General features: G+C 37.0%; 3 protein-coding genes across 5 annotated transcripts in view; 1 reads left to right on the forward strand and 2 right to left on the reverse strand.

The window, feature by feature from the left end:
- Window positions 1–2,989: 2,989 nt before the first annotated feature.
- Window positions 2,990–11,591, reverse strand: sh3glb1a (SH3-domain GRB2-like endophilin B1a). The gene is made up of 9 exons (XM_088401935.1): window positions 11,405–11,591; window positions 10,899–11,040; window positions 10,378–10,506; window positions 10,108–10,241; window positions 9,598–9,690; window positions 6,057–6,146; window positions 5,684–5,784; window positions 5,383–5,611; window positions 2,990–4,489 (listed from the first exon to the last, which is right to left on the reverse strand). The coding sequence occupies exons 1-9, from the start codon at window positions 11,465–11,467 to the stop codon at window positions 4,382–4,384; spliced, it is 1,089 nt and encodes a 362-aa protein (XP_088258061.1). The 5' UTR covers window positions 11,468–11,591; the 3' UTR covers window positions 2,990–4,381.
- Window positions 11,592–13,351: 1,760 nt separating this feature from the next.
- LOC148407754 (crystallin J1A-like) lies at window positions 13,352–22,026 on the reverse strand. Of its 2 annotated transcripts, none has more exons than XM_088401936.1 (10): window positions 21,921–22,026; window positions 21,593–21,662; window positions 19,192–19,371; window positions 18,791–18,889; window positions 17,749–17,841; window positions 17,508–17,664; window positions 17,288–17,403; window positions 16,148–16,225; window positions 15,785–15,924; window positions 13,352–13,729 (listed from the first exon to the last, which is right to left on the reverse strand). In XM_088401936.1, exons 2-10 carry the CDS (start codon window positions 21,657–21,659, stop codon window positions 13,631–13,633), a joined length of 1,029 nt encoding a protein of 342 aa, XP_088258062.1. In that variant the 5' UTR covers window positions 21,660–21,662; window positions 21,921–22,026; the 3' UTR covers window positions 13,352–13,630. The 2 variants fall into 2 exon arrangements, with proteins under 2 accessions (XP_088258062.1, XP_088258064.1); XM_088401938.1 differs by having other exon boundaries at window positions 21,593–21,659; window positions 21,921–22,020.
- Window positions 22,027–26,661: 4,635 nt separating this feature from the next.
- vav3a (vav guanine nucleotide exchange factor 3a) overlaps window positions 26,662–27,653 on the forward strand; it is a 69,314-nt gene continuing 68,322 nt past the window's right edge. For both annotated transcript variants that reach the window (XM_088402094.1, XM_088402095.1), the window contains exon 1: window positions 26,662–26,982. In XM_088402094.1, coding sequence (XP_088258220.1) covers window positions 26,776–26,982 — 207 coding nt within the window. In that variant the 5' untranslated portion in view covers window positions 26,662–26,775. The remainder of the gene's footprint in view (window positions 26,983–27,653) is intronic.

Genomic DNA, 27,653 nt, shown 5'->3' on the forward strand with positions numbered 1-27,653 from the left:
CAAGCAGTTGCTATAAGCAGCGGAGGAAACAAGAAATTTCCTGTTTTGCTCAAATGTGCAGCAACTGCCCAGTTCCGTATCTCAAAGAAGAGGCTTTCCTTCCTATCGGACTGAAGAGCGAATGTAACCGACATGCTATTTCAATGTGTCGAAATACTTTGACGAGCACTTTTGGATGCTGATCCTCGCGCTTGCTTAGCTACTGCGGAGACGTGCAAAAACTATGTGTCAACAAATTTAAAACACACAAAGACGTTGTGTATGCATGTGTGTATTATTAAGGAGTGAAGTCACTGAGGAGCGGGAAGGTTGCTAATATCTGCACTTGCAGCAGAGTGCATGAGGCCTAACCAGAAAGTAACCAAAATACCACTGTGGTGATGCTCAAGGTCATGGCGGTTGAAGACGTATAAATAGAAACTAGAGAGAAGCTTTTCATTAAGGGTTACAACATTTTTTTTAGTGGCGCGAGCACATTTAATTTCTTTTTAAAAATGTAATAATTTTGAAATTTGTCCAAATGTGTTTTCTGTCTACAGTTCCTTGCTAACGAGGCATGACAAAGCAAAGTGGCGTTTTATTCTATAATGCTGTTTTTGACTAAATAATTGGAAATCGACCCGGTTTGTGATGAGGCATGCAAATTTGCTATTTTTATTTTTTTAAACTTCAGTATAGCTGAAAAGTATAAAGTATACTTGTTGTGTGAACAGAGTAAGAATTTCACTGTGTGGTTTCGTGCTTTAGATGTGACAATATTTATCTACAATCTACAAATTGAATCTGATGGTGAATAAAAAGGGAGATAAATTCAATTTTTACATTTAATAACACTAAATTTGAAATGTTTTTTTTGTTTGTTTTGTTTCCACAAATACTTGCAATGAGGGTCCTTGGAAAATTTGCTTTCTAAAAAGTTTCCAAAAAGTTTAAGAACCTCATATAGGTAATAGGCATTTTCACAAAAACAGGTTAATGTCATGTTGAGTTTTGTCCATTTTAAGATTTCAACAAAAACAACCTCCTCAAAATCTCGACTTTCATTTCCAAGCAACCAAAAGGTTCAAATTTGAATTGAAGTGCATGAAAATAAAGGATTAATAGACGATGCGCCATTGATAGATGTGGCAAACTTTTAAAATGTTTCTTTTTTTTCTCAAAACTAGAGATTTCAACTTTCTAAACTAGTGAATATTTGTTGTTGTTGTTGTTGTTGTTTTAACTACATCCATGTATTATATAACATTTTAAAGAGACTTTAGTACAGACTCAGATTACTCTATCAAAATCTCAATTTTCATTTTCGGGGACATAAGCCTGATTTTATGAATGTTTATTTACTGTTTATTTTTTTAGGCTGTACACAGAGTTGCGATTATCAACATTGCAACAAATAAACATAATGTACAGACTCTATCTTGTATTATAATAGTGAAGTCAGTGTAGTCAGTTTGACATGGTTGACAAGATATTTTCACGCTACTAAATATAGAAGAGGTTTACATTTTGTATGATTCCATCCAATTGGTGATTACTGTTTTTTTCCACAATGCAGAAACATAGCACATGCATTCATCACAGTCAAAAATACTTTTTTTTTTGTTGAAAGAGGAAGCGCATAATGCGAAGATGCTGAAGCTGCATTTGTATTGCGTAAACTGTGAAATGTTTGATTTCCGCATTTGTCTTCATCACTTAAAGTGTCAAATAAGAATAATAGATCGAGGCGTTTTATTTCAGTGGTAATGAAGAAAAGAATCCAATGAAACAAATCGATGACCACATGCCCAAAGTAATGAGAGCCAATAAGAGACAAAAAAGACAAAATTACCATAAAAAAAATACTTACATCTGTACTTTTTTTTTTTTTTTTAAATCTACCATGTCTATTTGTAGTCCATTATATTATCAGCTTCTCAGCAGCTCAGTCTGTGAGACATATGTCGAATGCCCTACTTGCGTCATTTAGCAACATCTGGTAATCAAAATATTGGTTTGGTGGTTGCACACCACTAAACCACAATAATAAACATTGTTAAAATAAAACCAGACTGTCACTTAAAACTGAGCATCAAGACTACCCTTTTCCAGTAAATGCAAAGATTTTCATACATCTCTTTAACTCATTTTTTGAGCAGGTGACCATAGTTTGTGTTCTTATGTTCCTTCTTAGATGTAGTGGTGGAATAATAGGTGTGGGGGTGTTCATTAGACTCGGAAATTCGTGTAGGAAGTCACCTCAGTGCAACAGTGTTTTAAAAGGTCATTGGATATGAATTAAATGTGTAAAAGACATCTAGCTTGAATGCATCACTGACATAATGTGCATGTGTGGGCTATTTCTTTATATTCGCGGGTGCCTTTGGCCTTTTTTTTTTTTTTTTTTGGGTAAATCTGCCTTCCATGAAACAGGTCTTTCAAAGTAGGTCAGTGTTCTGAATGGTAATCTGGGCCTGTCTGCGTGTGCTTTTGTACTCACAGGCGTGGGCACGGGATGCATGAAGCTCCAGCGGTAGTAGGGACACATTAGGATGCTGACAGCCAGGAGGATGATACCCCACATCTCATCTAATTTTTCCTCTGTTAACACATGCTTCAGAAAGAGACAAACATAAATCAAATATAATCTTGGTAGGAATCATTTCTTCTATGCTGCCCTATAAAACATGTATAGGGGGAGGCCATTTTACCACCCGCTGTCAAGTGAAAATGGCGTCATAATACATTAGGGTTCATTTTGAGAATGTCACATGCCTTTTCCCCAGAAAACAGGTGAACTGTGATTGGTCATTACCTGAGATTTGGAGGCACTCTGATGCTGATGATTGTCAGTCAACTGGCAAAATGGCTGCCCCCTAAAGTGGATGTGTGGATTTTGCTGTTTATTTCCTATTTCACCAACATAATAATCCCAAATGCCACGTTCAGACTAGTGGGGTGCTTAATGACTTTCATTTTAAATCTATTGAGAAAAAAAAGGCAACTGAAATGTATTCAGAAAAATATTTATTGTGATTGGAGTGGCGTTGTTACTGCGTTCTATTGCTCTGCAAACCAAAGAGCATTATTTATTATCCTTTTAACGATAGCATTACTTGACCTTATGTGCACTGTTGCATTCCAACAGTACTATACTGCACAGTACTATACTGCCTCCTGCCGGCTGATTTTGAACATACCACCATTAAAGAATAATGATGGAATAAAATCATCATGACTAATCGTTAAAAAAAAAAGAACAGCAAGACTTTTTTTCTTTTTTAATGTTTTCACTTTACACATCTTATCAAACAAATAGCATGATGTCATGGTATACTTAAAGCTTCCACACAAAAGACTTTGTTGTTGAGTTGTAATTTTAGGTTTTGGGGTGGGGGTGGGCGGGCGTGTTAATCGCGCCTCACATTTTATCAGATATCAAAAATATCAAAACAAGCAGGTAATATGGTAAAATTAACTATTTGCCAACCACACTCATAGCGATAATTTAGTCTCATAAACAGGGTTGACAATTTTCTTCAGATGTAAAAATTGTGTAGTTCAATTAGCAATAAATAAAGTAACAGGAGTAAAAAAAAAAAAAAAGACAAAAAATCTTAACAAAATGTCCATCTCAATACTGTTGGTATTGGGGTATGACAAAACTCAGTTTAAATAAAAGATAAAACAAGTTGTTTTAAATAAGACTAATTTAAAAAAAAAAAGTTGTTTTAAATAAAACTAATTTAATTTGCTAATAATTTCAACCGGCACAAAACTGCTCAAACTTCACAAAGCTGTTCTTCCACTACTATTTCATAAGGATGTCCAATGTAATTAAGATCAAACCTATTCATTTTTAGGTTATCATTAAGTGCACCAACAGATTGTTACTTGAAATATAATCATCCTACACTTCAAACTCAAATGTATTGAAATATTACTTTTATACGTAGAAGCCAATATACTTGGCAGTGAGAGAAGTAGAGAGACCCAAAACTTAAGTCATTTGGGCAACAATCTAGGATGTGTACTGTATACATAGGCATTTATATAATGTAAACAAAAAAAATGCATGAAAACTTTGGCGGTTGTTTCCACACATATTGCAACTTACTTAACATCAAATACAAAGGTGTGGAACAGAGACAATATTTTTGAAATGTAAGGCTGCTGCACACAAAACCATTAGCGTCAATTCTCCTCCCTTCACTTGAATGCATTGCATGCATTCCAGCTTCATTTAGTTCAAGTGTCCTCACTAAAATATAGCCTGGCTTCTTTTTTTTTTTAATATACTGTATATATACTGTATACATATATATAAAAAAAATGAGTGGAAGAGGAAGTAATTCCTGACATGGCAGCATAAGATCACAAAGTAAGAAGCTATTTGCATGTTTCAGTTAAGTAGCTCCAGGTAGGTGATAGGCACTTTGCCCTTCTGGATGCCTCGTTCTCCCATCAGCCAGTCAGAATCCATTCCTGGCACGCTGCTGACTGTGATAACCTGCAAACACAATGGTTTTTTTTTGTTGTTTTTGCGTTATGGGAGCTGTCAGGTACTGCATTCATTTCTAAACAAATATGTGAGTTTACCATGGGCATAGATAATTATGCGTACCATAAAAAGAGGGTGCCTTAATATGGCATTATATTTGTGCCACAATTACGAGCTCGGGATAGCCCTCTCTCGCTCAACATCTCGCTCTCGCTCGCGATACTCCTCCCTCCCTCGCTCAACATCTCGTTTGCTCAACATCGAGCTCTCGCTCGCTCGAGTCGTCTTCTGCGCTCGCTCAGTTCTGCTCACACGTTACGTTTGTGCCACAAAACCAGACAATCAGAGCTTGTAAAAGCACTTTGATTGACAGCTTGGTATCCAATGAGATTGCTTGTACGCTATCCGTTGACGCCCTCTCGTTTGCCCTGTGTTCACCTGGAAAGGGCAAACGAGAGTGCGTCAACACGGACTCGGGCTGGAGAATTACTTTTAATATTATTATTATTACTGTATTGTATCATTTGACAGAAATACCTTGTTAGTTTTTGTACTTTAATAATATAAACCCACCTCCTCCCGCCCACGTCGATGTGACGCACTCTCGTTTGCTCGTTGCTAGCACTAATTTCGATCAATTGCAATTTTTTCCAGTCATTTCCTTTATGAGAAATTGTAACTTACGTCACTTTACAGATACAAATTAATTGACTTCTTTGACAGTACTCCAACTTGGGTGAGATTCAACTTTTGGAACACTGGTCAGTTTTTTATTATTCTTATTTTATATTTATATTTATAATTATTACTATTTCCCGTCACTTGCTTTCACGTCACTTGTAAACCTCGCAAGTCAAGGTACAAGAAACCAAATTTATTGAGGACAGCAACCAGTGACTCACCTCATCAGCCAGCAGGGAAAGTTCACTGCTGCTTGCGGCGTCATAGTCGTAAAGCACCCTCGCTTTGCGGCTGCCGCTGGAGCTACGCATTTCGCTGAAGCCGCCAGACGTGGCTGAGACACCACGACTTGAAGAGATGGGCAGGGAGGCCGAAACTGGTATGGTGGGCACTGAGATGCTGGCTCCTTCCGTAACGGACTGGTTGTTATTGGAGAATGATGATGGAAAACTAATGGAGAGGAAAAAAAAAGAAGTAAAATACCAAAAATAATTCAATGGCAGATTAAGAGAGTTATTTTACCTTCCCAGCTGCTTTTGCAGATCCACCATATATTGGTAACATTGTGCGTAGTATGTAGTCTGAGCCTCCACAAAATCATTCAAACAGCGTAGGTGGTGCGCCTGATCCCGCACAAGAAGAAATATGTGAAGGATATGAAAAGTTGCCAAATTACTCAAAGCATGAACTAATTACAGTATATCAAGTTTTTGCTTCGGTCAACTGTAGTACAGGAAGTATAATTGATACTTTGCAATGATCCCTCCGTTAAAAAAAAAAAAAGGTTTCTTTTGTCAACTTGGCACTTACATAGTTGAATTGCATTTATTTTGAAATGCGTTGCGTGACTGAGATTGAAATGACACGTTGTGTTAGCGCAAGCTGGGATACGCACATGAGTGCTGCTGACGCCTTCTAGCAGCAGTCGGGTGATCTCAGCCTGACGGTCAAATTCACTCTGAGTCATCCTCAACTCCTGCTCTGCCTGTGGGAATGTATAAATGTGTGAGTTTTTTTGTTTTTTTTTGATGAGTTCCAAAAACCCAAGGGATAAAAGACACGAGACAACAGTACCCCCCCCAAACACACACACACACACAGATTCTTGAAAGCGAGCATTACTCAGATTTTTGAAGTTGTCATGAAACAAACATGTTAGATGTGATTGACATAATCACCGCGAGAATTTGGTGTAACATACAGAACCAAAAGGCACAAAAACTCCAACATAGATCTACCATACAATGACTTTTTAGTGTATCAATATGATGTATTGGAAACAGTGGCAATGGCTTCACTATCCTACATAATGTTGCAGTACACATGCGGAGTGATATCCTCATCATCAGACTTACATGTCCAAGTGGGACTGCAGATGATATTACTTGGGGAAGGAGATGCTTTTGGCATGTGCATGTGTGTCAGAGATATTTTTTTTTCTTTTTTAGGTCAAACATGGCTCCAACATTCCACTTACCTCTGTCACTTCCTCTGCTCACATCTGCAGCTTTGCAATTTAAAAACAGTGACAGAAGTTAGAGCTACAGCTGGTGTACTACAGATCGTATTTAAGACTGTGCACACATTGTTTCTTTTTATGTGACACTGCTGTGTTATTTCACACCACTTAGGTATAGAAATTAAATTTTGATGGTTTTTTAGCATTCAATGTGATATCAAAGCAACATTTTATGCAATATTAAAGCCGCAGGGTACTGGGCAGAGTTCTGAAGATCAACAAAATAGCTCTATTCAAATTTAATTCCAGTAATATTCCAACCATGAAGATGAGTAATGTGAGATGACATGACTTTATCATTAACTGAAATCATGACAACATCGAGGAATGCTGTCATTTTAGACTCCCTCCTTGCTCCTCTGTTCTTCTTGACGAGATTGCTGGTGGGTGGAGCGATCATAAATAATGAAATAAAGGACTGACAATGGTGGAGGTTGCAAATTAAGAAATTAGATTTGTGCCTCCATGTTAGGAAATAAAAGTTAAAAATGGAATGTTTCATTATGTTGATCCTTTTATTATGATTAATGGCAAGAAAGGCTACACAACAGAATAGAGTGCAACCCTGTGTAAATTTGGTCTAAAGGACAAAGATGAATACAATGGCGTTAAACTAGAATGTGTGGGGTGCCAGATTAACAAATGGCTAGAAAAGGGAAGTCGAATGTGTCTCATAACTCATTGGCAGTCATGTGACTTCATACTGCCTTACATGCGCTGGTCGATTTCCTTCCTTGAAAAAGACATTGCCTCACGTTTTTAGAGAGATTTTTTGACGGCTGATCAACACAAGACAAATATGTTGTGCACACAGCACGACGTTTCCAAATTTGATAAAATGACCATTACAAAAAATGACAGCTGACAACTCACCCCAACACATTGGGAAAATTAGCAACAGCACTCATTGTGATGTGAACTATGCGAGCCTCTATCAAATTCTGGGACTCCTCAATATGTTGGACTGTAATTTTTTTTTAACCCATAAAAAGAAGTTCCATATATGTATAACATATTACACCAAGTAAAACCAATAGCATGAATTTCAAGCGACAGTGACATTTCATCACTTAAATGACAAGCAATAACCTTTTTGTCTGTCTTCATTTTAATTTACGGAATTGGACGACGCAAAGTGGCCAGACAGAGCACATCCATTTTCAAATCGTTGAATTGAAGAATCCCTGATCAGTAGAACATGTGCACAAATATCAACACTTTATTTTATGTGCAGCACACATCACACTGCAATTATTGCTCACATGACAGGTGGTATACTCATAATAGCCTCATGCTTGCATACAGACACATGTGCATAGGCAGCACGGTAAAGTTTCAACTCTAACCACGCAATGGAGAAAAAAAGATTCAACATGGTAGAAACACTTTTCAAGGTCTCAAGGAGGGAAAAAAAAAAAAAACAAATTAAGTGCAGTCTTTATGTACAGAAATTATGTTTGTGCCTGTTTGCCCCAACTCATACTCCCTCCTCCCTGCATCCATTTACCCCAAAGTATTTGCGATTAGAAAATTCACATCACATTGCGATTGTATTGAAATTGCAATTAATTGTTAAGCCCCATTACAGATACATATGAAATTGTTAACATGGTTAAGCATTGTTGTAAAAAAAAATACTGCATATACTTGGGCTGGGCTATAATATCGATATTTTGATAAATTGCGATAGAAAGTGACGCAATACGCCTATTGCAGTACAACATTTCGTTTCCAATATATATTGGCTTTGAAACACCTTATTTTTGTAATATTTCATTTTCATATCAATCTGCTCCGGAGTGGCTTTTGTATCATGATTTTTGTCATATTATGTAAATCATTCCAAGGGCTTCAAAAACACAACATTAAATGTTACATTACATTACCTTTTGAGTGAAACGATGTTCCGAAGCAAAAATGGTGGCAGAGGAAAAGAGCAAAAACCACAAAAAGAAAACTTTATGATACAGAGATGACTTTTTCTTATTTTCTGCTATTGTAGTCATATTGCTTCTTATTCGCACAGTGTTTAGGTCGTCCAATATCTGACTCCTACTACTTCTCAAGCAGCCATATTAATTGAACAGTAGAATCTCATTTTGCGTTTGATTGAAATGGATATTTAGGTTTGGTCTTGTTTTATTTCATCTTTTTTCTTTTGTATGTTGAGTATTTTTCGTAATTTGAAGAAAAAAAAAAAGTACAATAGGTTTCTCTTGGTTTATGTGGGGGATTCTTTCACCAACGTGAGTGATGTGATTTGTTTTGTTTACGGTTGAAGAGCTTTGTCTCCAGTATCCTGTGCTGGCATGTGTGGCAAAGTGCTACCTCTGCATTCCAGCCACATCAGTGCCATCTGAAAGACTATTCTCAACTGCTGGGTACATATCAACACAGTCAAGGGCACGCTTGAATAAAAAAAATATGTGGACATGCTGCTCTTTTTGAAAAAGAATGTTTAATGTGTTTTCAATCATAGATGTCAATGATGTATGGCTTCTGAAAAAAAAAATACATATAATTTGTCTAATAATTTCCTTAAGGTTTTTTTTTTCAGTCATTGTTAATATAAATATGCCATATCTTTTTTTAGTACACAACTATTGCCCTATATATCGCAATACACCTTTGCTGTATTGCTTTTTATCGTAATACACTTTTAAGACACAATAGCCAGCACTAATATGTACTCTATCAATATTACAAGCAGTGCATGATGTGAAACATCATCATGCTTGCTTGTTACCTAGAAATAGATTTGAGCAACTCTGATACAAAATTTGGAATCGCCGCAAATCGCTATGCGTGTGTTGAGTGGAATTCTGCTTCCATCGCTCAGTGTGCAGCGACCCAAAGATAGTAAGATGTAAAAGACCACTGGATAAACAGTAAGTGATGTATATGAACATGTACGTACCGCAGCTCTGGCATCAGCCATACGGGCCTTCTTGAGTCTTGTTTTGGCTGCATCCAGATCCAAGCGCTTGACCTGCAGAAGCTTCCGTTCTTTCTGGAAAAAAATGATGAGCATAAACAGACTTGTTTCAATTTCCAGGGCCATTTTAAACGATGCTGTTGTTTTTTTATGCTATATTTAGTAGTACAGTTTTCCATTTATTTACATGACAAACCGTCAGCCACAAAAAAAAAAAACAATCAAAGACCTAGTTTTTGGAGCACTCATCTAACAAGGTGCCAACAAGATTGAGATTTTCATTATTTAATGTAATAAAGTATTTACTGAAAAAAAGTTTTAAAAAATTTGAAGGTTTGCAAAAATATAAAGCAAACAGAATACATGATACATTTTCCCAACTACACACCAACTGTTACACAACCATGATCAGTGTGTGAATTTTCGCATTGTCGTTGAAAATGCATGAAAAGGAGAGAACCAAGCCAATACCATCAGTCACTACAAGCTCACCAGGATTGTTTTGAAGTCGCCCTCCAGAAAGTTCCTGAAAGGGGTCAGGAAATTAATGGCAGAACTTTGAATTAACTCTCGCTCTGCACCGCCAATCTGCTTCTGGGTCTCGCCACATTTTATCAAAGCATTTCCTACAATAGTGAGCAGCACAAACAAAACATCACTCCCATTATTGAGCTGGACAGGAGATGGTATAATCTAAAAACCGTGCTATTTTGGGCCTGTCAATCAGATTATACAGAGCATATGCTCTACAGGTATAGTTACCATATGCAGTCCCGGGACCAAATTCATTCCCTGAGTCAATCATGGACTGGCCCAACAGTTCATGGTTGTTCATTCGCGTTGGGGCCTTTTTTTCCAGTTTCTCATACACGAATTCCTCCAGTCGGACATCTGGAAATTACAAGGAAAACTCAATTACAAAGTCATGGGACAACAGTGAGGGAGCCATGAACGGACTGTATAATTCAAAATCTCCATACATGACACATACTTAGCACTTACAACTATAGCACAACAAACATATGTTTCAGCTGTCCAAGACTAATTTGAGGTCTCTGCTTATTGAGTTTTTGCTGTAAAGTGGTGCAGGTTAGGAAGGATGCAAAAATGAGTTTACAGATCTCAAACACATATGTGTTAGGCATTTAAAAAACAATCATGGGGACGTGCAAGCAAACGTAAAACTCCACATACTGTAGGTCATCATAGACTATAATGATCACGTGCAGAATGTATACAGAATGCATTTATTCTACTTAATTAGGAAAAGAGTGTGTTCTTACTTGGGTTGGGCTGTAATAAGACCTCGGTCTGCTTCATTATCTTTTCTGTCCATTGCTTTGTGGCCTCAGCTCTCACCAATAGATTCTCCAAATGGGCATCCAACTCCGTCTTCTCAGCCTGACCAAACTTCTCTTCTGTAAACTTTTGTAAGGACCAGATTAATACATGAAGAGTGTAGTTAATTTTAGAGGGATTAAAACATTTCAGTCTGGTGTTACCAACTGGACAAAATTCAACGTCATGCCTCCAGCTAATTGAAGAGCATGATCTTTTTAGCGGCCTGTTTTGATGGATTTGTCAACCTAATACTAATGGACACACAAACATTGCAGTTCTGCATGAACTGGTGAAAAACGCTGGTAAGATACCTATCACGACGTTGATCAAAATACTGTTTTAAACAACACAGTCAACGCTGAGGATGCGAAATTCTGAAAAGGTATCTGGAGGTAAGCTAGCAGCTAATTAGCATTAACTTCCATTAGTTAAAACGGTTAAAACTTACTTGTACAGCACGGCTCAGGAAGGTACCTGCGTCCGCAGCTAGCCGCTTGACGTTAAAATCCATGACAATTGGGATAACTGGATCTTAATACTGTTGCAGGCTTATTTCAAAGCAGCCCAACTTCCATCTCTTTTGAAAACGTCACTGAGGCGAGTTTTTGTCGGGAGTTCCACCCAGCTGTTGAATGTAGCAAAGATGATGCAAGCACAAGAGCATTCCCTCCCCACCTTAAGCAACGTTACAGTTGGACTTATACTGCGCATGCGGTCTTTCATCAATACGAACAGCTAAGGGTTTTGTCTAGGTTACTCGCTTGTTTCACGCGTTAATCTGGGAATATTTGATGGTGTTTTTCTACCTTTTTTTACGTAACGTCACACTCTAAATAGAACTCTCTTAGTGATTTACGTCAATTATTACATGAGCACATTTGGCAGTTTTCATATTTCAAAAGGTAACATGTATTTATTTATTTATTTATTTATTTATTTATTTATTTATTTATTTAATGTGTCGCCGTCCAATCACAAAGCACAAATCGACAAACACCCACTCTTATTCACCTTTATGGGCAGTTTTGCGTCCTTTAAATCTCCCTAACCTGAATTTTTCTGAAGCCAAGATGGGGAAATTGAGGCAGACCGACTAACTAGACCTCCACCGTGCTGCATATATATATATATATATATATATATATATATATATATATATATATATATATATATATATATATATATATATATATATATATATATATATAACTAAACAGTTCCAGTAATTGTATTTCATCATATTTGTAGTACATGGTATTTCATCATCATGTCATTGGACATGGGTGTTTTTTTTTCCCTTTTGTTGTTATTGTTGTCCAGACTCGACAACAAAATTTACAATTGCAACAATTTTTCAAAGTAAAAGTAGTGTAATAGCTTAGCCTCGAGGTCTTCCTCTGCAGCTTGTGAATGCCGAATTAAAGAAACTGCATGCAGTTGTTTTTGCATTTGAACAGAAACTGACACGAGGGGGATGACAATATTTTCAGTTCAGAATTTACTTAGCAAACTTTCCTCTATTTCTAAGAAAAGCTCCTCTGTGGAATTGGACTTTGGCAGATTGGGGGAATAAAAAACAACTCCTCGGGTCTGGATATAATTATGCCAGACATGCACGACTACATGCTGTGTAGGAGGAAGTCAGGCACAGAGAGAAATCAAATGACTTCCTTTCCGTTTGTTACCTATGCACTCTTAGCCCTGACCTATTTACCCAGCTAAACAATGTTGTGGAAGTTTATTCATCATCAGGTTCATTCATGTGTTATTCTTAGGCCACACAGATGCGGCCATGCCCCTACACCTTTAGGATTGTAGATTGTATTCTCATTATTTTGCAGTGACGTGAATACTTATTTTATGACTCTCTTACCTATAAACAACCAACAAGAAAAAGTTTAGTGTGTACCTGTGCAGTATACAATGACATTCCTACTTACCTGCATGCATGCATGCATGCATCCATACATACATGCAGCTCTTGAAGACAAGTAAATACTGGTAAATAAATACTAAAAAAAACAAATTCTGTCAAGTCAATGATGAACCATTTGTTACATATTTGTATATGTTATTTTACATTCTTAATGTAAAAGTTACCAAGATGTTGGATATCCTAAATTCAGATTTGTTGTGTGGAGTGGTTTGAATGAATATAGAAGTCAGCGTTTTTAGGAACGCAGAACAGCTCTTTTGAGAGAAGCATTATTTTCAGTCTCGAGTTGTTCCAGTAATAAATCTGCTTTTTCACTTCTCAATTTCCAAACATGCTTCATGGAGTGGGAAGACCAAAACCAAATACATTCTTCTCTTAGGCAAAAAAGAAAAAAAGGTTATGTTTCGAAACATTAAGAAACCTTGGCGAACCTTTTTACTCATCAATTAAAAACTCATGAACGCTCAAGAAATGCTATCCTTTATTAGCCATTGATGGTTTTCTTCATACCCAACTCAAGTACTTGGCACATACTCCCCTTTTCTTACATAACGCTATTTTGACACAAAAAAAGAGGTTCAAGTCTCGTTCAGTCCAGGACTTTTGAAACGAGACTGTCATGAATTGTCATTTCAAAGCACATCTGCAACTTAGGGAAAGTGAGAAGCACTGAAAGCCACTAACCCCCCAAAATACATATCAGGGAATAATATAAGGCAAGCAATGATTAACTGCGATTTAGGAAGAATTTTTGAACAAATTTTCAATTAGCTCCAGCAGTCGTGGATATCGGAGCGTTCTGTTCTTCCAAGACTCAGGGATTCCTTGGAGGCCAGTCTGCAAAGACACCATTAAAAACAAGGCTGAATGGCACATATTGAATGGAAAAAGTTACTCATTTCAGTACTTGTAAGTACAACAAAACCTCCAAAAAATATGTATAATTTAATGATTGTAGTTTGCATTCTCTTTACTGCTCACAAGAAAATTCTCTACATGTCAATAGTTATTCAATTAGTTCCACTTTTGTCGTTTATTGTTTGTATTAAAAACAACAAAGTGCCAAGGAGAAGGAATGCACAAATGTTGGTTGTCTTCCACTGTTGTCCTCTGTTTACTGTGTCCTTGACTTTGCTGAATTTATTGGCAGGTTCCACAGTGTCATGCTGCTATGATGTCATTGTAGCTGACGCAGCTTTCACTATCCCGCCTACACTCCCCCACAATGGAAACACGAGCCAGATCAGCGGTTACTGTTTCGAATCATATGGAGTACTGAACTAAAATGGGCCCCATGTAGCTCAAGATTATGTGATGAGCCCATTTCACAATGTTTCTATATGTTACCTCGATTAGTGACCCATCCCTATGTAATTGATTTTTAAACGTGAGATTCATACAAAAGCCTGACAGTACAGTTTTCTGAGTCTTGGCAATTTTCCCAGATGCAAAGAAAACACTAATGCCTTTCCTTTTTGAAGGCTGACATTTTTCTTGCCTTTCTCCTCGTGTTTCCTCAATGGAGTAGTTTGACACTTGGTCAATTTAAACTGTGCTGAAGATCGTAAAAGCGTGACAATCGATGTAACACGCATATGGATATTCACAATGGGGACGTAACAGTAAGAAAGGTAGTGCATTCTGGATATGAGTCTTCAGAATGAGCAGCCTTTCAATTTGTAGGCTAGTATATAGTGGTACTGTATATTTAATTCGAAGTGTGACAAATTGATTTTCATGAATGTTCGTCATGTGATGGGAAAAAAATAATTACTTTCCAATCTTTATTTATTTATTTATTTATTTATTTATTTATTTATTTATTTTTACCTTCTACAGACTGGCGTTTCAGCTATCTAAAATACAAAACATAAATCTGTAAATAATTTGGGTGATTTCCAATGCTGTCCAAGTAGGGCAGTGGTGACAAACCTTACCATTGATGATGGTCTATTAAACTTAGTAAAAGAGACTGTATCATACAAATTCAACTTTTTGGAGTGTTTAACCATATTAGAATGCTATTTCCTCACCAAAAAAAAAAAAAAACAAACAAAAAAAACCTTCTCTTTTTTTCCCCCCTCATTTTACGCATCTCTGAGGAATCCAGCTCAGAGCTACAGAACCATTCGATCAGAGAAAATAAAAGAGTCACCACTTTTTTACATCACTAATTGTGTCCCACCTCTTTACTACCTATGCAAATTAAAAAAAAATCCCCACATTCTCCTCGCACTCAGCTGTCCACAGGACAAAGTCATGAAAGGCACATGGCAGCGCCAGAGTGAGACAATGTTTAATTAAGATAGCCAGGTGTCTAACTTCCAGGTTAGAAATATAGCAACCAAAACAACTCCTATTTCATAAATATGAAATAAATTGAGCTGATAGCGAAAAGATGCACTGCGAATTTTTCCTACATGCCAGACAGACGAGTGCATTTTAAATGCACTTGCCATGGGCACTCCTCGAATGTTGAACTACTGCAGTACTGGAGTTTACTTAAATCTTTAATTATTAAATCTTATACATTAACTGTATAGTCTCACGGAGAGTCGAGGTTATATTAGCGATACCCAGAAGTCTAATTAAAGTGAAGCCTGTAGCTGACCAAACATGATAATAATCAGAGTTTACACTTGAAATTCAAATTTTTTCACTTATCACGAGGGGTTTCCGGTCCCCATTAACCGCGCAAAATGAGGAATTACTGTATAATCATATACCTATATGGAGGTAACTTTGGAATTTTTAAAGTAGGATTGTAGCAAGTAACTTGTCAGACGGAAGTGAATGAGGGAATGATATTCTGGACATGATAAACTCAAACAAAAAACTAAATGGAACAGTCATCGTTTTTGCAGTAAGTCAGTTCTTCCCCCACTACTGTACCTGTGCCCCGAAGCAGGCTCCAATGAAGGCGGCTCGGCTGGCGGTGCATCCCCCGCAGCGCATGGTATCCCTAACAGCTTCGTCCAATTGGCTGGATGTCAGGACTCCATGTAGCGCTCCTTGGAATGCACCAGGCAAAGCTGGACAGAACTGCTATTTAGTTGCACATCATGACAACCTTCCTAGGCCAGAACCTTTCACATGAGCATTTATTGTCGGCACCTTTTAGCCTTGTAAAACCTAAGACACTTAACACAGTAGGAAAGGGAAAATAAAACGCTAGTTGAAAGGAGATCATTAGTAGGGAGATGAAAGGCTGGAACACAGGGCTAAGAGTTTTGCCGAGTCATCAGACTACCTTACCTCATGTATTTGTAAAAAGAGTGGGTATGAGCTGCTGGGATGTCTTGCCCAGGTTGGTCTTCACCTGATTGAGATGTGCTTCCACACAAATATGAGGACATTTTGTTAGAATTAATGTGTAGCTATATGAAATACTAAAATTTTAATGATCTTGATATTTGTTTCTCAGTGAATACTAACTGAAAAAGGAAATAGCTTTGAATAGGATTTGTTGTAAATATCACTGGCAGACAGCTCAAAATGGGTATGATGTACAGTATTGATATTGGTTTGACCTTTGACTTCGTTTACAGCCCCAGTCAATCAATAACTAGATTTAAAGTGGGGTGTCATTCAAAAGCATTGATCGATGGATTTTATTGAATATTGAATGAGTTTTTTTCATACATTGATTGAATAGCAACGTGACAAGATTTTTAAAAAGGAGTGAAGTCAGAAACTTTTTCATTGGTGGTCCGGATGTCACAAAATATCAATGAAAGGTGCCCAGAAGTGACTTGTGAGGTCAGGATTTCATATCAGTAACTGGCAAAGTAACAGAGGGGACTTTGAAAACCACAAGTATAGAAAAATGGCAGAAAAGTCAGAGATGATCAACATTTTCTTTAAGGTGAAGGTGTGACCAGAAGTGGACAAGGGGTGGCCATGGCCTCCCCTCTCCGCCATGTAGCTCCCTGATGTGGGCCACATCAATCATCAAGACAATGGTCTTGAGAAAAATGGCATATGTGACGTGATAATGCTGTGATATTGTCGTCAGAAAATCTGGTATGAAAATACCTTCCAATTAGAGTAAACAAATGCTTTTGGTGAATATTTTATCATTGGGTATTGTGCAAGCATTTGAAGTGCTCATTTCATATTTAAAAAAAAAAATCCACAAAGATGGTGGCCACTTGTCACGTTGGTGGATAAAGGGCATACTCACATAAAAACATATCTTTTGTCATGTGATAATTTCTCTACATTTAAATATAACTGTCATTTTACATACATACCGTAAAAAAACCAATGACTAAAAACTGAATTAAAAAGCCAGTCAGGAACTGGAGAGAGAAATGGAATTGCATCGGACAAGCTTATTGCAAAGACTGAGTTGCGGTTGCACCCAAGTGGATGTTTGTAAGAAGAAAATCTCACCAAAGACTGCATTATCAAGCTCTTGAGGGTTTTGTCTTTGTGGATCATTCAACTGAGCCAAAACTGCTTCCAGAGCATTGGAACTTGGACCATTGAGAATAAAATGTTCCAAAATCCTGACCACATTCATAAAATAGGACAAAACGGTTGAGTATTACAACTTTATCGCCAGTGAGAAACCAAATGTTAAGAATGGAATGCCTTCAATGTTTTTCCTTACCTAGCTGCAGCCAATGTCACGGCCACACACATATCATTATTTTGGGTCACCCTTATCACTTTCTCCACCTTCTCCAGCATTTCAGGTTTTCCGGCATAAAAGGCCACTACTGGAGCCAGCTTGGTCACTCCATCCATTTGACAGTCCTTGTCACAGCCTCAAAAAAAAAAAAAAAAAAGGCATACATTTCACAACTCGTAAGACCAATCAATCATCAGTGGTGAAGATGATGATTACATACCAGTTTCTTCTTTGCCAGCATCCACATTTCTGAAGAAAGCTTTGAGGCTCCCATTCCTCCAAGGACCATCAATGGGAAGGATGGCTTTGGGACCTGGAAAGTATACGTTTAAAGTATACATTTTTTTTATATTTATATCAAGTGTTTTCCACATTGAGATTTAATATCTTCAGAGTATATCCAAGCAAGCGTGAACCTGCTTATGTGACGTAAACATTTTTGACTGGCAAACCTGTTCGAAAATTCTTTTAAGTTTGTTGAAAAATATTTACAAATATGTATGAACACATTTTTGAATGTATTTTCAAACAGATTCAAATGTAGTTGCAAATACATTCATATTCTAGTAACACAGGTATTGTTTCCATAATGCCACTGGTTGTTGAAGAGCAAACACAATGTCATTGAAATTGGTATGATTTTATCATTTCGCTTGCAAGTACGTTCAAACGTATTTGCATGAATTTTCAGAGCTAGTTAATAAAAAAAAAATTGCAAAGATTTTAGCCCATATTGGCGACTCCACTCTTTCATATTCCCTTTTTAAAATGAAGTTTTTATCTTGTCATGTTTTTAACTTATGATGATGCAGTTGTGTTCACTTATTAACTATTTTGGTGCCATCTATTTTGAGACCTCACCTTACTCATATATTTGAAAATAATACTTGGGATTAAATGTTTGGACCCTGTAAACACATTAAATACATCTTTGGCGTTGAGTGAGGTAAAGGGCGTGTATAATATTTTTTTAATTCTTCTACAGTTACCTGCATGTATGTGATCACCTTTGGAACGAAGGATATTTCAATTCCTCATGAAATATGAGTTATTTTGATGGCTGTATTTCCTACCCCAAATTAAGACGCCTGGGTCCCTCAATCCCTGTGCCTCACTTTTTCATGATGTCGTTCTCGAGCACTACTGACTGCTAGTAAGACGTGAGTGTGTTTTTAGACTGCGGTTTTTAGTTTAGCTGATTTGTTTGAATGACAGGAATAAATGACTGTTTAAAAAAAAAATAGAATGAACATGTACTGCACCTCCTTTCTTGCGATAGGGATCATTGAGTGGCAGATCATACACTGTCCCGGGACCAAAAAACTTGTAGAAACGTTGAGTCAAATCCTCCACATTGACACCTGCCCACACACAAGAAGGTCAAATGCCCTCAATAGCTTTATAGCACATAAAACAAAGATAACAGTATATTTTAATTCAATTCATCTTACTGTTGGGTAAACTTTAGTTTTGCATGTATTCAAATCTTTGAGCACCCTCCTCACTGATAAATCATAAAAAATATTTTTAAAAGTTATTATTATCATCCCGTTCTTCTTCTTTCACGACAGCATGGTTCACAATAGGGATAACACATTTAAGTCTTTACCAAAACTGCTATTACAAGGCATGACACATTGTTCCGCCTGACTCAGTTGTGTACCTCCACACTGACTCAATGATTCCAACAGGACGTAAGCTTGGTCGCCATAGCATGTCTGCTCGCCTGTCTTCCTGCGGTAGAAAGGATTTGCAGAGTCGGCACGAAACTCTGGTGTGGGTTCCAGGTCAGCGAGAACTTCACAAAGTCTGTCTGGATTATAAATCCAGTGCATGGGCTGGGCTGGGTTGGAGAACACACACATACACATACAGTACAGATGAGAAAACACAAGAGCATATAAGAGTCTACAATATTATGCCAAGTGGCAGATAACTAGCTGAAACCGCCAAAAGCTTTTTTTTATTATATAAATGAGTCCTAAACTTAGCCATTCTCAGCAGTAAAAATGTAATATTTTGTATATGATTATTTTGATAATTTTTCATGTACACTTAATAGCTTCAAATTTGTTACTTTTTAGCCACACTCAAGTTTACGAAATAAAAATTGAAAATCGCACGGCTCCTCATAACAAACTGGGTCAATTTTCCCAAAATAGGTTGCGGCCAAATATTTAGTGACATAATCAAGCTCTTTGATGATACTTTGGAATACGTCTATTTGTCAAACAAAATTATTAAATTTTTTAAAATATATTAAACTGGTTGAATTGATTGCTTTTATTGAAGAGTAATGAATACATTCACATCGTAATATAAAATAAAATGAAGTTAACACATATACATATATTTTTTTTTTTTTAATTAATAACCCAAATTATTTCACAGACCCCTGCAGTCAGGCCACGGACCCCTGGGGATCCGAGGACCCTACTTTGAGTACCGCTGCCTTCAAAAACATATGTATGTATTCAGGGTTTAGGTAACCAACCATTCACAGTTTAACTTTTGAACGCCATGATTTAAGCCAGAACACAAGTGAATGGTGTTTGACCTGAGTGAGCCATGAGTGCATGTGATATCATTTTCAGTTGACAGTAAAGTGGCAAGTGTTTTTTTTTTTCTTATTCACTCATTCACTGCTTGTCTCTGGTTATTTCTTTCTCCAATAAATAAATAATTTTGACAAAGTAAATAGCGATTTTTAGCTAGTGGCAAAACAACCAGTTGTTTAATTGTAGTGCATTCATGAGATAGTTCAAATTTTATAATACCGTTGACCATGTCATATAGCCTGCTGTTGATTAACAACATATTGATCATCATATCAAACTATTGGGCTACTTTTGGCAAAGGGATTTTATATTGGATTATGATATCATAAAATATGCTAGCAAGTAAGTAAAGTGGCTTGACTTGATATAAACAAAAGCCACCAGTCATTATCACTGCCATACCAGTACATGTGTATCATTGATGTCTGTATCCATCCGTGGCTGTGAATGAGCTAATTGTACACGAAACCTAAAACTATTAAATCATTTCTGACAAAATAATGAGTTTTTGCTGCTGAAAATGAGTAAACTATCCCAAACAAGCCTCCTCGGACATAAAAATGTCTCAAAAAAGTCGCCCCTCCTTTTTTTTTTTTTAGGTTTGATCAGATGCCCCAAAATACATGTACTGTTGATGTACTGTTGATATATATTTACATAGATAAAAACATGTATATTTATACTTCTGCATGTGTGTATATTATATATATATATATATATATATATATATATATATATATATATATATATATATATATATATATATATATATATATATATATATATATATATATATATATATATATATATATATACACACATTTTTGGAGGACATATTTTTTATTTTTACAAAACAACCTTTTTAAGGTCTGGATCTTCATTTCAGAGTAGCCAGAAAGTTCAACTTCTCTTTAAAGCCAATGAAAAGAAGAAATCATTAGATGTTGTGAACCGTTGCTGTGGCCTTTTTAAATCAACAAGTTAGCTCTCGCATCCCTGTGAAGCTGTCAAAAAAGAAGCCAGAGTCCCTCTTCTCAAATATCATTTCATCAATGATTTATATATGTGGATAAAGCGACCAATAAACACCATGATGTAACACTCCAGCACAACATCAAACACAAGCCTGATTGAAGTCATCTGAAATACATATACATCAACACAGGCTATACGTGCAATGTGCAACATGACTGTCCATGCGTTTCCTTACTTTGAAGCAGATCACCATGTCTTCCGAACATTGGCAAATAATCCAAATATAATTCACTCGAATACTCATAAACTTTAATGAGTCTTTCATATGAAATTGACTTCAACTATTTTGAGAATGATTTTAACGTATGCAAAAATATACTCACAATAGAAATGACCATGTAAATCAATCTTTTATAGCGCTGGACAGCAAAACAAAATATAAAAAATGCCACATAATAAAATTCTGCTTTACTAAAAACAACAAACTCTGCCAATAATCTCTTATGTAATTGCCACATGTTTTTATCTTACCTGCTGCATCTGCTACTGCTGCCCCTATTATGGCCCCAATGGCTCTGTCTTGCACACTCAAGGCCATCTGCTTTTAACAAAGTGGGGAAATTAACAACTGAAGTGAAATATTGCAACATTTCCCATGGTACTAAAACATATCATATAATAAATAATTGACCGGCTAATCCTGTAATGACTGAGAGGATGGAAACAAAATCATAAAAAATGAGATTCTCTCAATAATAATGCATGTTCAGTGCAGTCTATGTTCATGCCTAATTTAAGAAGAGTAACAACAATGTGATGCATCATTTTAAAATATGAACGCACTCATGTTTATTCTTACCTTGGAGTCTCGTTGTGACCTTGTTGTAGTCCACTTGACATGTTTTGAAACATTGTGTGTTCCGCCCCCTCAAAACCAAAGGGAGGGTACCACGGGCCCTGATAACAAAGCAAAAGAGAGCATGTGTTAAGTTTAGATTATGTTGGTCAAATATATCCTACTGCAGCTTTTATATAATCCATTTTTAAACAATTCAGATAGTAACAAATGCATCTTTCATAGACTGTCTAGAGGGTGACTAAAAGCCAATCTGATGCGTCATGCTCCCCCCCTCTGTATACCTTCCACTCTATTGCCTCCATCGTAATGCTTTTTCCCAGCTGATCCCTATTGGTGATTCCACTCGGATGAGACCCTGCAAAGTCTGGCCCGGCTCCATTTGTCCCAGATCTCTCCTGGGAATCCCAGGCCATTAATTTCTCTTATGGCCCTTTCAGCAAACAAAATAGACTCACCAAATCAATTCCGGTTAACACCAATGAACACAAATAAAGTCATGGTCACTGAAAACTGTCAGTTGTTTCATAATAGCTGTAGCTTGAAATGCTTGCAAATATTCTAATCGAACAAACTGAAGACACTGTGTTATTTTGATTTTTAAAAATGCATTGACAATTATGCGGTGTGCAAAATTCATTACTCTCAACCAAGCAAAGAACAGGAAATGGAGGGAGGATGATAGCTTGCGCCTCAATGCCGGGAATACATAAATAGATCCTCCACTGTCTCCAGATCAAGTCACACAAAGAAGAGGCTGGACATCTATCAATGACAACCAGGAGGTGTGATCGCTGGCGTGGGGGATGGAAACGTTTTGGAGAAATGAGCATCTAGCAGGACACTGGGAGGTTACTAATTATGTCCAAAACCTGTGAAGTAATCACATTTAGCCAAAAACTTTGAACTTTATCATCAAAGCTATGATAGCTAACATAGTGGACATTAATGGCATTTTGTTTGCCCTTTCAATCATGATTATTATTTCTGAAATATTCTAATATGAGTTACTCCTGATCTAAATCATCACTGCGGATGGTTGCCTCTTTCCAGGTGATTTCAAACAATATTTTTTTGAAGCATAAGGTGTTGCATGTGGTCAAACTGGTTCGTTTAAAAAGGAATAAACCAAGGACTGATTAATAGTAAGTGTTTACCTCTTTACTAGCAACAGTTATATTATCGATATAATAATAATTTTCCAACAGCTTTTAAAAAAAAATAATAATAACCTACCGGTAATTTGAGTGAAAGGGGGACTGACCCAACTTCATTCATACAACCCAAAAGGTTGGATGGTCCTTTTTTCAACAGTTTGGTTGTGTTACTTTTTTGGGTGGTCCCTTGTTCACTATTTTGGGTTGTGCTACTTTTTGGAAAGTTGGGACAAATGCAAAGAAAAAAACAGACACCAACCCCTCTAAAAGAATAGAAAAGTCATTTATTTATTTATTTATTTATTTATTTATTTATTTATTCATTTATTTTAAAGCCAAACAACCTTTAAAAATGTTTAATGCATTGACCCAATGTTTGGGCTATTTAATTCACCACCAAATTGCTGTAACTCTAAAACTAAGTTAAATAAATAACCCAGTCAAAAATTGGGTAGTATTGTATAAAACAGCCCCATAAAATGGGTTGCATTCTGGGATATTTTTTAAACCTGTTTTTTGGGTTGAATCAACATTTTGGGTTAAATGAATATCCTAATTCTAACAATTTGGGTTATTTTGGACCCAACTGTTTCTAGAGTGAGAGGTTCTATTGTTTGGATTTAGTAACTGTTTCTATGTACATTACAGTGCAATTTTAAAATTAAGATGGGGGGAAATAATTGTAAATCAAGATTCAAAAAGGTCATTAAAACGGGTGCAAAGAAATTCATGGCACACACATTTAAAATTGTTTACTTAAAGATTCTCCCTGTAGCGACAGTGTTCCAAAAGGATCCTCCCATCGGGTTGTGTCAATTTTTAAGCAAATTTCACTTTCACGTACTTCACTAAAGCCTAATTAAAACATGTTTGGAAGACCAAGGTTAAATTGCACTTGGGATACCGTGTTACCTTTCAGCCCCTGTTCTGCGTTAATCCAATGAATGCTGATAATTCTCCTGCTGGATGGCTCCTCTTCCAGTGTGGTGGAGGAAGCTGTAACACGAGAACGGTGTTAAGCGGTGCATCAGCATCCGGCCGCCTGTCACCTCTTCTGTCATCTGTGCTATGCCAGCCATGGCATCCGATGGAAGATAGCAAGTTATCCAAGACTTGTCTCAATCATTCCCCAATTTAAAAAATACTGAAATCCTGCTTGAATATAAAGACAAGTCCTACACGCGAGGAAATGCAGGGATGAGGTGTGCTCACTGGTGGATGTGTTTACACCAGCACAATCTGTAGGCTAATCTGCACATGCATTGTTTCCACAAGCATGTGTGCTCAGCTGCTGTTTATAAATGCATTTCAGGGCAAATCATTGTCAAACAATCTTCATGGAGCACGTTTGTTCACAGTTTCTTTTTTAAGTGCTTCCTTTCACCAAGTTCATGCAAGGCAGTTGTAGTTTTCGTCTCTACCTTCCGTTTCTTTACTGAAATGCTTTAAGCAACCATTTATAGCTCAGTTAATGTAATTAGCACAACCTTGCCCATTGAGAGTGTAAGTAGTATCTATTGATTTGCCATGGAATGCAATGTTTTGTTTGCAACAAACGTAATATGCGTCGATTCTAATTTACAAGTTCTGTGTTCTTTTTCTTTCAATTGCTTTGATTAAAATAAGGTGTTTTTTCCAGGTGTTTATTCTATGTTCTGAAGTTAAAAGTTAAACATGACATTACTTTATTGTTATAGGATTCGGTTATTGTTTTCTGAAACACTGCTATCCAGTGAGCATGATGCAAAACAATATGGGAAGCATCTATTCCAGTGAACATAAATTAAAAACTAGTGCTCTCAAGGATAATATTTTTTTAACTAACTAATTGTACATTTGTTCATAATTAATCATGATTATTAGCATTTTTCAACAACTATTTTCCACGAAGGTCATAATATATTTATATTTGTGTAAATTGGTGGGTGGCACAGTGGAGGACTGGTTAGCACACCCACCTCAGATGCAGAGGCTAAGGGTTCAAGTCCTGCTCAGGCCTTTCTGTGTGAAGTTTGTATTTTTTTCCCATGTCTGCATGTGTTTTCTTCAGGCACCCACCATGTTCCGCAAAATATGTGTAGTAGGTATATTAGACACTCTAAATCAGAATAGGAAAAAAAATGTCCAAAGTTCTCACTTATAGGTTTGCCAATCAGCACCACATTCTAGCAGTACTTCTAATGCTCTTGAGCAGGATGTTTTGCTCTGAGATGGCAAAAAATATTACACATCATAGGGTGTTTGAACTTGGCTTTGCAAAATGTATAATTTTTTTTTCCAATGAGCCTTCAAGCAAATGTCTAAATTAAAATTATGTGAACATCATACTCTGTCTTTCAGCTTGCTTGCAAATTTAGCAGAGTTCATACGATATAGGAAGCCTTATAAATGGAACAGAGTTAACAGAGTTCTTTTTTTTTAAACATCCTACTAAATTTAAGTTCATTTTCTTCCCAAGCCACGACATGTTACTGTATCATTTTAATCAGCAATAATAGGCATGGTAATGAGCATGGTACTGGACAAATCCTGAAGGAACTTTTTGTCATCGTTCGATGCCGTAAACAGGAACCGCTGTGTTCGCTCACAATGGAAACAATAGTGTCATCAGACTGTTAATTGACACTGGTAGGGTGTAGTAGATGGTGAAGGAGGCCTAAAAGGATTTCATTGTCAAAAGACATAATGCATATGGGGCACTGACAATTTGTGAGATGGTGTATTTAATCAGGAAAGAAATAAATATAATGCAGCCATTGAAAATCTACATCTACATAGTACGTATACATTACAATACTTTGGGATGAATAGTTTCAAAATGAAAAAAAAAATCTAGAAAACACTGTCGCTGGCATATTTGGTCAAAGCTGAACGCATATGATTCTTTGACAGACACTGTTACATTTTGCACTCAGACATAACTCCTCTAAATTGCGGGCCGTGTCTTGGGGGAAAATGGAGAGAAAAATAGTAATGAAATAGTAATAAAAAATCAGTGGCCTTAAATGATGTTGGCCCAACTGGCATCTGCCCTCTACTCCAGTAAGCCAGTCAAGCCTTGATGTCAATAAAATTATACTGAAAAGCAAATTCAAAGTTGATCATGTTTTACTTATAGAGAAGGAAGAAAGAAGTACATTTTAGGAGGTGCTCAAATTATGGGATTTCAAATCACATTCAAGCATCCCTTTTACAGCTGCTACAGTTACATTTTGTCCCAGTATTTTTTTTTTCCAATTCAGCAATGACTCAAGTCTGACACCCCAGAAATCTACTCAAGTGGGATAACCAGCAGTAACGCATTTGTACTTGGTTACTTTTACCCTTGCATACTATTGTTCTTTTTCTTGATACTGGTCACAAAAAAAGGGAACCTATAAATTACAAGGGTAATACTACAGGCAGAAGTGTGAGCGTGCTCTATGTCGTCTGCAACGTAATGCAGTTTCAAGCGGAAGAGGATGAGGGGGAGGGAAGAGAGAGAGAGAGAAATAGAGAGAGAGTGGGTGCGCTCCATCCAGTCATACGAGCACACAAGACTGTCATCCACACATCGACTGCAGACCATCTATCCGCGACTGTGGTCCTGCTCCGTTTTCATCGGGTTGCAACATGGACACGCTCTAAAGCGCACGACCCAAGCTTCTCCACTTGACAAATCTCCGAAATTCGTCTTACTGTCGGCTCAAGTGACAGTAGTAATGATGGAGTATTGGAGGCAGTGTGCGCTGTGGTTGATCAACTGCAAGGTGCTTCCAGCAAACCATCGGGTTACGTGGGATACTGCGCAGGTATTCGACTTGGCCCAAATCCTCCGGGATGGAGTGCTTCTTTGCCACCTCCTCAACAACCTGAAGCCGCACTCGATCAACCTAAAGGAGATCAACCTGCGACCTCAAATGTCACAGGTAAGATCAGTGGATCAGTCCGTTATTGCTGCACCGTCAAAATGCATCTTGGTGCCATCGCCACACTTCCTTAACATGAATGCCACTTTAACAATCCCTTAACCTCTTAGCAAACAAACATAAACATTGCCGTCAGCGCGCCTGTGTGTAAGAGAGTAGTTCAACAATTCGGCATTTTATAACTAACGATTTGGACATTCGCTTTAAGGAAATCTTAACTTTGTCTCTAATTTGCGTGCATTATCACCCCCGCTATGTATTTCCCGAAATAACGGATAATCCCATCCCAGTTGTCAAAATTTTACGCCCCAAGGAGCGCGACAGGTTGCTGTATGAGCGCCGAATGTAATACACAGTCCTTAAAACAGCTTTCGACCGTTTCCTATATTACAACATGTTGTTAGGACAGAGGTAAAATTTAAATTTTGTATGAAGTGAGTCAAATTTGCTGCCAGAGATGGGAGAAAAATAAAACTTTCCACAGTAATCACAGCTAAATCTGGTAACGATTAGGTTCATTTAGTTACTTTATATTTGTCATCTTTGAAAAACCTTATTTAAAAATCTGCCCTAGTCAGTCTGTAAAGATTGAGGCAAAGTTTTGAAGTGCTTTTTTTTCCTTACTAGATTCAAAGTGGTGGTTAGGGTTATTCTTTTGGCCAAGCCTCATC

Source organism: Hippichthys cyanospilos, chromosome 19 (assembly GCF_059441005.1).
Source record: "Hippichthys cyanospilos isolate Australia breed blue-spotted pipefish chromosome 19, RoL_Hcya_1.0, whole genome shotgun sequence".
Lineage (NCBI taxonomy): Eukaryota > Metazoa > Chordata > Actinopteri > Syngnathiformes > Syngnathidae > Hippichthys > Hippichthys cyanospilos.